Below are 14,185 nucleotides of genomic sequence, written 5' to 3' on the forward strand. Positions count from 1 at the left end.
GGCACGCGCTACCACGCCCAGTTAATTTTTTGATTTATTGTAGAGATGAGGTCTCGCCAAGTTGCCCAGGTGGGTCTTGAACCTGCGGGCTCAGGCAAGGATGTCTCTTCTATGAAGCTTTTCCTCACTTGCTTTCACCATATTCTACACGGAGTCCACAGGCCTCTATCCTAACACCTAACCTATTCTACTCTACTTATTTGCTTACCTGTTTCCCTTCACTTGACTGTTAAGGTAAATGAAGATAGGATGTGTGTCTATTAAGCTAAAGCATTTGCCTTTATGCTGAGGACATAGGAGGTACTCAAGTGAATGCATGTTGAAGAAATGCTTTAATAATGGTGGTGGCTACCACTTTTTGAATGTCAGTACCAGTACTTTACCAGGAAGTTTACATGTGACTTCTCATTTTATCCTTCCACCAGCTATTAAGAGATTTGCCTTATTATCTCCATTATTGAATCAAAGAGAATCAGCTTAGATGAGGGAATTCACTTGTGGTTCAAACTGCAGTTTCAACTAGGGGGTGGATCTTGACGTCTTAACAGGAACGACTGTTGTTGCTCTAGACACTAAATGGAGGCATAAGGAAACATCTATGGTAGGGAACGAAGTTAGGGGAAAGGAACTTAAAGTCCATAGATAAGATCTAGGGGAAGGCCTGCTGATGAGGAAGGAGTATGAACAAGGGACTATTTGGAAGGGATTCTTCAGTGTTATAAGCCAGAGCCAGACAAGTAACATGAGACTGAATTCATGACCAATTACAACTGTACACACAGTCTGTGGCCTAAGTTACTTCATGCTATAATAAGCTTTGGTTGTGCCCTTGAAGTACCTTTGTACCAGTCTATGGCAGCAGAGGATATAGGAAGCAGATACCATGTCTCTAGGGGATAAGACCAAGCAGTGTGATGGGTAACTGTCAATGGCTTCTCCAGGCCATCATGGTGGCGGTGGCTATGGCCTTGGGCTGGGGAAGGTCTCTTCAACTCTCCACCTCTGGGATTTCTAGTCCTAGACTGGATTTTACAAGGATGAGAGGGTATCATGGATTAAAACAGAAAACTACTTTCTACATCACTGGTTGAACTTTTCCAGATGTGAGAGATGGCATTCTACTCCCAGTTCATGCAATATGGGCTTAGTAATAAAATTAAAGGGCTCTGGTGGCTCTGAGAGAATGTGAGGCTGATGCTGGGACTAGCGAGGTCAATGGACCCCTTATTTGCTTTAACATAAGCTCAATAAGAACCCTGTGCAACCACACTGGAGATTCTTAGTCACAGTAAATTTTTACTGAGATGTTGTTTCTACCAGCGGTTCTGGGAGTATCACAATGTGATGTATCAGCAACGTTTTTAACACACTAATGAGCACCCAGAGAGTGAAGGGAATTTTAACTCCTGGTCCATCTGCCACACTACAAACGTGAATGCCTCCCTGGAGAGTCCATTCGATCCTTTCTTGACAAACTAGAAGTTAAAGCTAATGCTGCAAGCCACTCCATAATTGTTGCTCCTTGGGGATTTATTTGTGAGGGAGAGGGAAAGCTCTAATTAAATACAAACTGGGAGAGATTTGGGGAAGACAGAAACTTGGAGTCCTGAATCACCATGTGGGACTGGGACGAGAACAACCCAAATACAGTAGCTTGGACTGGGCTGACCTTCCTGAAGCCCTTACCAGAGAAGTTTGCCAAAATGCTCGTTTGATAATTGGTCAGAGGGGACACTGACCCTCTACATTGCCTTGGCTCATGGGAGATGGTGCTACAGCCAGATGCTGATTGGCAAAGGACCAGATGCTTTCCTCGCTTCAAAACTCAAGCCAGAAATGGCCACACAGGACGTGGCAGAAAGACATGCGGCTCAGCGTGAGCTCCATCTACTTTGGCAGCAGAGCTCATTGACTTGCTCACCCCAATTTCTAGTACTTTCCCTGAACCCAAGAATGTACATATGTAGATAAATTCTAACAGTCACAGTAATAAGTACTATGGGGAGAGGAGAAGAAAAGGCTCCAAAGAAACAGGGTTGATGGTTCCCACCCTTAAAAAGCTTATAATCCAGTCAAAGAGACAATAGGCAGACACAAAATCACTGAAAAATAATTGCAATTATCCAAATCTAAGGGTGGTTATGTTCACATAATTCAAAATAATAGGATCCCCCTACTCCTTTTTGTTTGCATTGATGTGGCTGATGCTTATATTGCTGTTGCTGTTATCTATAATTGTAAATAGCATATTCAGTTTTATTATTATGCTTCTTTTGGGTACAAATTCAAATTAGTTTGCCTGTAGGCACCAGAATGAGCCCCAGTTGGATGGTGGGGACACCTGAATTGTGAGCATGTGGTGGTAAGTATGGCATTAAAAATAACCCAGTTGGGCCGGATGCTCACGCCTATAATCCCAGCACTTCAAGAGGCTGAGGTGAGAGGATTGCCTGAGCCCAAGGGTTCGAAACCAGCCCAGGCAACTTGGCAAGACCTCTTCTCTACAATAAATCAAAAGATTCGTCAGGTGTGGTGGCATATAACTGTAGTTCCAGCTACTTGGAAGGCCGAAGTGGAAGGATCACTTGAACCCAGCAGGTTGAGGCTGCGGTGGCCATGAGAGTGCCACTGCACTCCACCCTGGGCAACAGAGTGAGACTCCAGCTCAATAATAATAATAATAATAACCCAGTTGAATATGATATTGTAATGGTGGATATATGTCATTGTACATTTGTTCAAACCCACAAAATAGACAACACCAAGACTGAACCCTTAATGTAAACTATGGACTCTGGGTGATAATGATGTGTCTATATAAGTTCATTGACTGCAACAAAAGTACCCCTTTGTTGGGGGATGGTGGTAATGAGAAGACTGTGCATATGTGCAGGCAGGGGTACATGGGAAACTTCTGTACCCTCTGCTCAATTTGGCTATGAATCTAAAGCTGTTCTAAAAAATAAAGTTTCTATTTAAAAAGAAAAAAACAAACTCAGTGATGAGAATGCTCCAGGACCTACTTTGCAAATTTAATGCAGAACTGAGTGAAGTATTTCCGTGTGGAAGCCAGGTTGTCACGGATGATGGGGACGTTCTGCTTAATGTGAAGAATGACAGAGGTGACATAGGGGCTTTGGTCACCGACGTGCTCCACATTCTGCCACGGCATCTGAAATGGAGACAGGACAGGACAAGGCTTTAGATTCTTCACAGGAGAACAGTGTCACTTGTATTGGGAAGGGACAAGTTGCAGAGGGAACCAGCTTGGTATCACAGGAATTGGCTCCTTTGTTTTGGGGAATTTGTCTTACTCACTCTGTAGTGGCTGGCCATGAATACAAATAAGTGTGCCCATCTAATCCCTGACAATGAGGTGTAACTCAGGCCCTATCCTTTTCCTATCTTGTGACCATCATGGGTGAAACAGCCTTCCTCCCAGCTAAACTGTCATTTTGTAAAGGATGCCATTCTTCTGCCAACTGTTCCACCAGTGGAGGATTGTGGGAAACAGGGGAGGGACATCTACTTCCAAGCAGATTGGTAGCTTGGGAGATCAGAAAGGTGGCCAGGCTAAACGACATAAGACTGGGAAGAAAATTAACATGCACTTTCTCTCAAGTAAATTGGGAGGAGTTTGGGATGTTTTTAAAAGGAAACTAGAGATGATATGATGTGTGATTTGCTTCAAAATAACCCGGGGTTCGGGAAGTGAAGGGGTGCCAATTAAACAAGATGAGTGAAGCTGGGCGACGGGTACACAGGTTCACCATATTGCTTTCTCTACTTTTGAACACATTTGAAATCTTCCATAGCAAAACATTAAAAAAGGAGTACGTGTAGAATCTTTGGTATTTGATTTCAAAAAGGGAAGGGAAAGAGGATGTCTGGCAAACACTAGGGCCAGACCAGAGAGTAAGATGGGGATGTGGGGAACAGGACAGGGGGAGATGAACATCACTGAGAAAAGTGACGTGGCCCCTGACCAGGCTGCAAACAAATATGAGAGACCTACGTCAGCTCAAGCTCTAACAACCTGAGGAGAACTGGGGACGTGCTCTGGAAAACATCTAAGGAAAACTGGCTGGGTTTCTTGGCCTAAGTGGCACTTGCAGCATTGGACCCGGGACAACAAAAAGCAGCAATGCTCCAGTGTCTCTTCCTCCGAGGGCATATACAGGAAACAGGCGCAGCACCAGCTCCTAGGCTACCCTGGAGCTGGCAGGGAAGGACGCTCGGATCCTGAAGAGTGGGAACGTGTGGGGAATTCTGCTGAGTCAGTCTCTCAGAGTGGAGCTGGACAGTCTGTTAAAAAGATCCTAAGCCAAACACAAACCATACGATACATTCATAGAAGGAGGTCAGTAGTTCTGAGGCCTTGATGTCTCTGGCAAGAAAACACTATTTTTATAGAGCTCTTGGGTAAAGGAAAAATTCAGTACCGAGAAAACTTGTTTAAAGGAATCATATTGTACATGGATAATTCCTCAGCCTTGGGAAGTTCAAATGGGCCTATGCTTTGTCTTAATGTTTCCTCAAATCAGCAGATATTTGTATTCTAAAGCTTTAGGGATATGTAAGCATAGAACCATAGAAAAGAAGGAAGGGATCTCCATTTTCATTTCATAGATGAGAAAACTGAGGGCCAGAGACATCAAGAGTCTTATGCAAGGCTTCCTAACCAGGCTCTAGATAGGAAAGGGTCTTTGATTTTTTACTGGGAAAAAACAGAAACAAACACTGGAGAAACAATAGAAAGGTCTAATATGAACTTACTCTATGTTCTATTGCTTTGGTTACATGTAATGTTCTCCTCATTCATTTTTATCTTATTTAAGAGGCTTCTTTTTCTTTTTCTTTATTTTTAGATTAGAAAATATAGTTTATTTGAAAGAAAATGAGAGAGAGAGAGAGAGAAAGGGAAGATTCACCTCCCCAAGGTGGGGGAGGGAGCCAAAGCCAAGAAGCATGATGACAGCCATAGCTCACACAGCACATGGCCACACCAGAATCTAGCAAGGCAATGGCTAAGAGGCTTCTTTTTCTATCTGACTTTAAAGACTTGGACCCATCCAAACAATGAGCAACCTAGGTGATTTTAAATGAGCTCATAGGGTGAGGCCAAAATTGATAGGTGCTGTTAAGTCATCTTCTTTTCCCCAGCTCTGCAGTAAGGCTTGTAGCAGAATGTTCTGAGTAAATACGGTGAACTGGGTAGGGCCTGATGCCCCCACCTCCAATCGACATGAAGCTACTGTAAAGTAACAAACTACTGCTTTCCATGTTGGCTACATTGTATATTTCAAAATCTCAAAATGTTTTATAAGCAATTACCAGACATTACAGTTCTCCATCAACAGAAGATCATAAAAGGAGGTGGTAACATGCTCTATGACTGGTTAAAAAACAACTCTGAAGCAAGACAGAGCATGGGACACTGGATTTCTTCTAGTTCTTGCTGGTTAGCTTGTATGTACATCATCTGTCTCCTCTTGATAACCCCTGGCCAAGTTAGTACATGTCCACGTTTGGAATATATGTGAAAAGGTCTGATTGCTTTTATACCTCACCCAGCTATGACTCCATTGATCAAGTTAAAAGAAATATGAGCAAACATCAAGTAGATTCATGATTTTAAATATAAGTCAGCTTAATGAATTAAGAAAATGATTTAAAGTACTAGAAAACAATGAAAGCTGACATTGCTTTTACTATTAAAAAAATGTGGCCAGGTGTAGTGGCTCATGCTTATAATCTCCACCTCCAATTGACATGAAGCTTTGGGAGGCTGATGCTTGAAGCTAGGTTTCAAGATCAGCCTGCGCAATATACCAAGATGCTATCTCCACAAAAAATAAAAAAAATAGTTGGGCACGGTAGACCCTTCCTTTTCTTTTTTTGAGTTGGAGTCTCATTCTGTCATCTAGGCTAGAGTGCAGTGGCATGCTCACGGCCACTGCAGTGTCAACCTGCTGGGCTCCAGTGATCCTTCCACTTCAGTCTTCCAAGGAACTGGAACTATAGGCATGTGCTACCATGCCTGGCTAATTTTTTGATTTTTATTGTAGAGATGAGGTCTTACCACGTTGCCCAGGCTAGTCTTGAACCCGTGGGCTCAGGCAGTCCTCTCACCTCAGCCTCCCAAAGTGCTGGGATTATAGGTGTGAGCCACCGCGCCCGGCCACGGTGCACTCTTCAATACTACTCAGGTGGCTGAGGCAGGAGGACTGCTTGAGCCCAGGAGTCCAAGGCTTTAGTGAGCTGTGATTGCACCACTGCACTCCAGCTTCAGATGGTTGATGCTTGCTGTCACCCATACCGGACAACTAACAGTATAGGGTGTATCTTGAATTTCCCAAGATAGCTACCATTAGGATCTACCAGTGTATGTGCAGGTCACTTTGGCCCCATACATACATCATCTCATTTACTATTCATACATGATCTCATTTGGTTCTCACAACAATCCTGCAGATGAGGAAATGCAAAAAGCTCAAAAAGATTAGGTATCTTGCTCAAAGTTACACAGCTGGTAAATGACAGAGCTGGGACAACCAGGTCTGTCTAAACCCCAAGTACTACACCAGGCTGCTTGCTAGATACTTGTCAAAAAAAAAAAAGAATACATGTACATAACTGGGCCTTAGTTCAAGGTAAGCTTTGTTTCTCAAGAAGAGGAGAAGCTAATGAAATAGGCAGTGATAGGCTGGGCTCGGTGGCTCAGCCTGTAATCCCAGCACTTTGGGAGGCTGAGGCGAGTGGATTGCCTGAGCCAGCGGGTTTGAGACCCGCCGGGGCAACTTGGCTAGACCTCGTCTCTACAATAAATAAAAACTTAGCTGGGCGTGGTAGTGTGCGCCTGTAGTTCCAGCTACTTGGAAGACTGAGGCGGAAGGACCGCTGGAGCCCAGCAGGTCGAGGCTGCGGTGGCTGGGAGTGTGCCACTGCACTCCAGCCTGGGCGACAGAATGAGACTCCAACTCTTAAAAAAAAAAAAAAGAAATATGCAGTGATCAAGCAAAGGTCTCTTTCAAAAAAGAGAAAAAACAGTAGCTTGCGCTGGAAGAACAAGATCATGAAAAGCCATCAGTAGAAATAAGACCTCAACTTTTCCAGATAAACTTTTCATTTGATATTTATTTATTTATTTATTTTTGAGTTGGAGTCTCACTCTGTCACCCAGGTTGGAGTGCAGTGGCACACTCTTGGTCACTGCAGCCTCGACTTGCTGGGCTTAGGCGATCCTTCTGCCTCAGCCTTTCAAGTAGCCAGAACTATAGGCACGTGCTACTACACCCAGCTAATTTTTTAATTTATTGTAGAGACAAGGTCTCACCATGTTGGCTAGGCTGGTCTCGAACCCATGGGTTCCGGCAATCTTCTCATCTTGGCCTTCCAAAGTGCTGGGATTATAGGCTTGAGGCACTGCACCTGGCCTCATTTGATATTTAATAGTTATCCCTCTATGGACCACGTGTAGTACCTCACATTCGTAATCCCAGCACTTTGGGAAGCCAAGGCAGGAAGATCACTTGAACCCAGGAGTTGGAAATCAGCCTAGGCAACATAGCGAAACCTTGTTTCTACAAAAAATAAAAACATTTGCCAGTCGTGGTGCCTTGTGTCCATAGTCTCAGCTACTTGGGAGGCTGAAGAGGAAGAATCACCTGAGTCCAGGAGGTTGAGGTTGCGGTGAGCTATGATCGTGTCACTGCACTCTAGCCTGGGCAACAGAGTGAGCTCAACTCCGACTCATAAAAGAAAAAATAGTTACCCCTCTACACGTGAAGTTTTTCCCTTTGTGCTTTTTGTTTTGGGGACTTGAGGATGGTATTGAAGACCATATGGTATCGAACTGGTACTATATAAACAATAAGAAACAGTTTGCAAAAGGGTAATAACCAAGATGCAGGGTTGACAGAAACAGCAAGGAAATGCTAATAACGAAGATAGTAAAGATCAGAGCTTCTGGACCCCACATTTAACCAGAGGGAGAGACTGTGGGGCCCAGAGCATCCCAGTGCTCTGCTTCTGCTGCCTGAGCAGGGAGTGTGTGGTGTATGTTGATACTTCACTGGGAAGGTTGGGAGATCATCATTCTTCCTGGAGAGGGCCCACCATAGCATAGAATTCTGACCAATCCATTATCAGGGAACAGCTCTACAACTAGCTTACTGTGGATCTTGTTTTCTTCTATTGCTACATAAGCTTGGAAAGATGTCTCTTGAGAAACTAATCTGCCTCAATTGAAAACTTCAATTCCCATGTATTCACTGGATTAGAAGGATACAGAGCACAGACTCAGACAATTGGATGCTGGGAATATTTCAGGAACTGGAGTCTAGTGTTATGATTTAAGCTGCGGGGCTGTTGGTGCCAAGCAGTGGATTTTACTCAGGCACCTGAGTACACAGCCACTCTCACTCACTCTGATGCTTGCCTGGGCTACTTTTACTCCCCCAACAAGCATCTGCTATATTGATAGGTACCTTTTGCATACACAGCAGGGGATCAAGCTTCAAGTGGGGAACAAAGAGGAGGAATGAACATTTGTGGAGTGCCTACTATGTACTGGCCAATGGACGAACATTTTCACATAAACTTCCTGCTTACATTGATGAAGTGAAGGAGGTATGATTGCTCCTGCTTTACAGATGATGAGATAGGGGTGAGGACAATAAGTACCCATGTAAGGAAGCATAACTGGTAAGTTAGCAGGATTGAGATCTAGACATTGGTTTGTTCAACTCCAAAGTCCAAGTTCTTTCCACCTTATCATGTTACTTTCCAAAATAAGAGTTACCACCCTAAATGAATTTAAATTAGCTGAGGGAACTGAGGCAAGCGAAATCTTTGTCTAGAGAGAGGTTGTAGATAAACAGATGATATGGCAGCGATGATGGTGATGCAGAAGAGGAGGAACAACTCCTCTAAGGGATATATGTTCCTTAATCAGGGGAAAATCAAGACAATCCAGAATAGGAAGTAGAATATCAAAGGGTTCAGGAAAAAAAAAGGACTGAAAGATAGTTATCTCTCTCTCTCTCTTTTTTTTGAGTCAGTGTCTCACTCTGTCATCTAGGTTAGAGTGCAGTGGCATGCTCACACCACTGCAGCCTAGACCTGCTGGGCTCAGGTGATCCTTCTGCCTCAGCCTTCCAAGTAACTGAAACTACAGGCAATGGTATCACACCCAGCTAACTGTTTGACTTAATGTAGAGATGACGTCTCACCAAGTTGCCCAGGCTGGTCTCGAACCTGTGGGCTCAGGCAATCCTCTCACCTCGGCCTCCCAAAGTACTAGGATTAAAGGCGTGAGCCACAGCGCCCAGCCTCTTTTTTTTTCTTTGAGTTGGAGTCTCATTCTGTCACCCAGGCTGGAGTGCAGTGGCACACTCATGGCCACTGCAGCCTCAACTTGCTGGGCTTAGGCAATCCTTCTGCCTCAGCCTTCCAAATAGCTGGAACCACAGGCATGTGCCACCATGCCTGGTTAATTTTTTTTTTTTGGTTTACCAACATAGTAAAATTTATTATTTCTAACGTTCTTCATTCCTTCTTCTAAATTTGAGTTTCTTTTTTTTTTTTTAATTTTTTAATCAATATTTTTATTATGATTTTGTGGGGTACAGTTAAGGGTTAGGTGTACAATTACATTTCATTCAGGCACCCTCTTGATAAGAGGTGTTTCCCCATCCCCAGACAGATATTTGTGACTGTTAATCCCATCCCCCTCCCCCCCCATATAATTTTTTTATTTATTGTAGACATGAGGTCTCACCATGTTGCTCAGGCTGGTCTCAAACCCCTGAGCTCAGGCAATCCTCTCACCTGAGCCTCCCAAAGAGCTGGGATTACAGGTGTGAGCCATGGCACCCAGCCGATAGTTATCCCTTAATTAAAATTATGGGTGATTTAAGTTTTCTTCTTTTTAAAAAGAATCTCTAGTTTCTTTAATGGAGGTGATTTAATTTTATTGTACTGAAAGAAATCTTTTTAATGATAAAATAAATATGAGTTTTGATTATAAGTAAAAAGTACACTTGAGGATTTAATTTTTTTTTTTTTTGAGTCAGGATCTCACTCTGTTACCCAGGCTGGAGTGCAGTGGCATGCTCACAGCCTACTGCAGCCTTGACCTCCTGAGTTAAAGCAATCCTCCTGCTTCAGTCTCCTGAGTAGTTGGGACTATAGGCACATGCCACCACGTCTGGCTAATGTTTTGTAGAGATGAGGTCTCCCTATGTTGCCTAGGCTGATCTCAAACTCTTGGGCTCAAGTGATCTTCCTATCTTGGCCTCCCAAAGGGAGGGATTAGAGATGTGAGCCACTGTGCCTGGCCACCTGAGGATTTCTTAACCCTGGCGTTTTGCTGGCCTTCTGAACTAGATTTGCATTTTAATGACTGAGGAAAATTAGAATAGATTTGAGAACTGTTCTAACTATTTCAAAATATCTTTGGGGGATAGTAATGCAGCCACCTAAATGAGTACATGTTCACAACACTGAAATCTAATTGAAATTACATGCTAGACTGTAAGAAAAGTTAATTTATTCAGTTTCTTTCTGTTCTTTCCTAAAAATGTCACTAATGGGCAAAAAGTTAAGTGTGTTTGATTTTTGGACAGAGACTTGGATTCTTTCAGCCCAGTGATGTGAGTAGCCCTAGGAAAAAGGACACAGTGAGAAGGGTACCATGGGACCAAAAGTCCCTGTTCAGGAGGCCATTATTTTTATTTTTATTTTTATTTTTTGAGTTGGAGTCTCACTCTGTCACCCAGATTGGAGTGCAGTGGCCGCTCCCGGCCACCACAGCCTCGACCTGCTGGGTTCCGGCGATCCTTCCGCCTCAGCCTTCCAAGTAGCCGGAATTACAGGCATGCGCTACCACGCCTGGCTGATTTTTTTTTTTTTGATTTATTGTAGAGATGAGGTCTCGCTGCCCAGGCAGGTCTCGAACCCGCGGTCTCAGGCAATCCACTCACCTCAGCCTCCCAAAGGCGTGGGATTACAGGTTGAGCCACCGAGCCCGGCTACGAGGCCATTATTTTCAAAAAATCCTACTTATAAGGCTATCATTAGACGTACTAATTCCTAAGGATTTGCAGAATTTACAGCTAAAAGACAGAACTCCGTATTTCCACAAAAACCCTCCAAGGAACTACCTTTTCAAGAATCAAGAGACTCAGTTTTACTTCAGGCTTTACTACTGTAAGCTACATGGCTTTGGACATAACATGAAAACAAACAAATAAACAAACAATTCAGAAAGACGGTTCATTAATTTTCAGGGAAAGATATTCAAAGTAGACTGGTCTACTTGGACAGACTGGAATTCAAACCAGGCTGCTCAACACATTTTCTCCCCTGTAGGAAAGTCATGGTATGAAATCAAAAAAAGTTGAAGATGAATTAATAACGTGATGATCACGAAGGCTTGAAGAGCTCATAATCAAGTAAGCATGAATACTTGTGAACCTAGCAGCACTGGGCACATACTAACTTACTACTGTTCTGGTTTCAGGCTAGTTACTTAAGCTGATTTTGCCTCAGTTTCCACATTTGCCAAAAAGATTTACTTTCTCTATAACATACATGTGGTGTGGTACAATCTTGCAGAGAGAGAGAGACAGGAGTTTGGACCCTGGCTCTGCCACAAGCTAGCTAAGAAATCTTGAAAAAATGACTTAATGTCTCTGTTTTCTGCTTCCTTACTGTGGAAAGGGAAATACCATAGCTACCACATAAATGTATTATTACAATTAGATGAGATAATACATTTGGGTGTCTAAATCCTGGTAAGTGTTTGATAAATACTATCATCTAAGAAAATAATGCAATACGGGAAGGGAAAGTGGTCTGAAAGGTAATTCTGACATAATTTACCAGTAACACAACTGTAATGTCAAAATTACAGTTTCAGAGGATCATAAGCTTTCATCATATACCGCTTTCCCTATTTGGGCTGGCCTGTTTATGGTTGCTTTTGCATATGTTTTCTACCAACCTTTGTTACTCTGTATTTTCTGTTTCTTGCCTAGTAGCAGGGCCTTGTCTTGTCCACACCCACAGGAGCTAACAGCTGGGTATGGGCAGTCCCTAATTCTGACCTTTCTTCAATCAGCTCCAGAATGTTACTTGCTGAAGTAAGAAGCCCTGTTATTAAGTACCACCGAGGAGCATCACATTATCTTCAACAGCACTTCTTATGTGCCTAAAATTCCAGGGAGTCTATGACCCCATCATCTCCTACAAAGATGTTTAAGTCTCCTACTCTATGTCTACCACCTACACCCAGCTAAATCTGCTCAGCAGAATTATCTATGACTCACTTTTTAAAAAAAATTATTTTTTGGTCAGATGGGTATCTGTGATCTTTTAGTTCTTTCTTCTTCCTGCCTTCTTCACCTTTGAAGCCACTCAGGGAGTTCTGTTAATTAAGTATACTATGCTGTGGATATGCAAAAGTGAGTAAGACACTGGCCTGAAGTTGGTCGAAATTTAATAGGGAAGAAAAACATACAAAAATAATTATATAACAAAGTAAGCCAGGCTCGGTGGCTCAGCCTGTAATCCCGCGCCTTGGGAGGCTGAGGCGAGTGGACTGCCGAGCCCGTGGGTTCGAGACCCGCCTGGGCAACTTGGCGAGACCTCATCTCCACAATAAATCAAAAAAAAAATTTAGCCGGGCATGGTAGCGCACGCCTGTAGTTCCAGCTACTTGGAAGGCTGAGACGGAAGGATTGCCGGAGCCCAGCAGGTCGAGGCTACGGTGGCCGGGAGCGGCCACGGTACTCCAGTCTGGGTGACAGAGTGAGACTCCAACTCAAAACAAACAAACAAACAAAAAACCACAAAAAAACAAAGTAGAGCAGTACTCTAGGTACTGTGGCACTGTAAGGGAGTAAGAGGAATGTTCTGACTGAGGCAAGAAATGCTGACATTGCAAGGGACATGGAATAGCCAAAACAATGTGGAAAAAGAACAAAGTTAGAAGACTAACACTTCCTGATTTCAAAGATTACTGCAAAGCTACAATAACCAAAACAGTGTGGTTCTGGCCTAAGGATAGACATATAGATCAATAAAAAAGGACTGACAATCCAGAAATAAACCCATATATCTGTGGTTAACTGATTTCTGACAAGGGTGCCAAGACCACCCAGTAGGAAAAAAATAATCTTTTTAACAAATGATGCTGGGACAACTGAGTATCACATGCAAAAGAACAAAAGCTGAGTCCTTACCTCACACCGTATTAAAAAATTCGTTCAAGCCAGGCGCGGTGTCTCAGCCTGTAATCCTATGCCTTTGGGAGGCTGAGGTGAATGGATTGCCTGAGCCCGTGGGTTTGAGACCCGCCTGGGCAGGCGAGACCTCATCTCTACAATAAATCAAAAAATTATCTGGGTGTGGTAGCGCACGCCTGTAGTTCCAGCTACTTGGAAGGCTGAGGCGGAAGGATCGCCGGAGCCCAGCAGGTCGAGGCTGTGGTGGCCGGGAGCGGCCACTGCACTCCAGTCTGGGAGACAGAGTGAGACTCCAACTCAAAACAATTAAAAAAAAAAGTGGAATATCATTTAGCCATAAAAAGAAATAAAGTACTGATACATGCTCCAACATGGATGAACCCTGAAAATACTATGCTAAGTGAAGGAAGCTAGGTATAAAAGGTCACATATTATATGATTCTATGTATGTTAAATGTCCAGAACAGGCAAATCCAGAGACAGAAAATAGATTAATGGTTGTCAAAGGAATGAAGAATGACTGCTAATAGGTATGGGGCTTCTTTCTGGATTGATGAAGATGTTCTGGAATTAGATAGTTTTAGTTACTGTACAACCTTGTGAATACACTAAAACCCACTAAATTGTATATTTTATAAGGGTAAGTTTATCTCAATTTTTTAAAGGGGAGCAGACATTTGAACTGAATATATATATATTTTTTTGAGTTGCAGTCTCACTCTGTTGCCTAGGTGGGAGTACAGTGGCAGGCTCCCGGCTACCACAGCCTCAACCTGCTGGGCTCAGGTGATCCTTGTGCCTCAGCCTTCCAAGAAGTGGGAACTATAGGCATGCGCTACCATGATCAGCTAATTTTTTGATTTATTGTAGGGATGAGGTCTCACCATGTTGCCCAGGCTGGTCTCAAACCCGCGGGCTCAGGCAATTCTCTCGTC

At 43.3% G+C, this 14,185-nt stretch overlaps 1 protein-coding gene across 3 annotated transcripts in view; it reads right to left on the minus strand.

Annotated features, from left to right (window-relative positions):
* The window catches only part of VPS53 (VPS53, GARP complex subunit), a 170,677-nt gene that overhangs the window by 20,513 nt on the left and 135,979 nt on the right, over positions 1-14,185 (minus strand). For all 3 annotated transcript variants that reach the window (XM_021711355.1, XM_008056040.2, XM_021711356.1), the window contains one exon: positions 3,024-3,172. In XM_021711355.1, the coding sequence (XP_021567030.1) occupies positions 3,024-3,172 (149 nt within the window). The remainder of the gene's footprint in view (positions 1-3,023; positions 3,173-14,185) is intronic.

Source organism: Carlito syrichta, unplaced genomic scaffold (assembly GCF_000164805.1).
Source record: "Carlito syrichta isolate Samal-C Ts95f unplaced genomic scaffold, Tarsius_syrichta-2.0.1 Scaffold302085, whole genome shotgun sequence".
NCBI classification, from domain to species: Eukaryota; Metazoa; Chordata; class Mammalia; order Primates; family Tarsiidae; genus Carlito; species Carlito syrichta.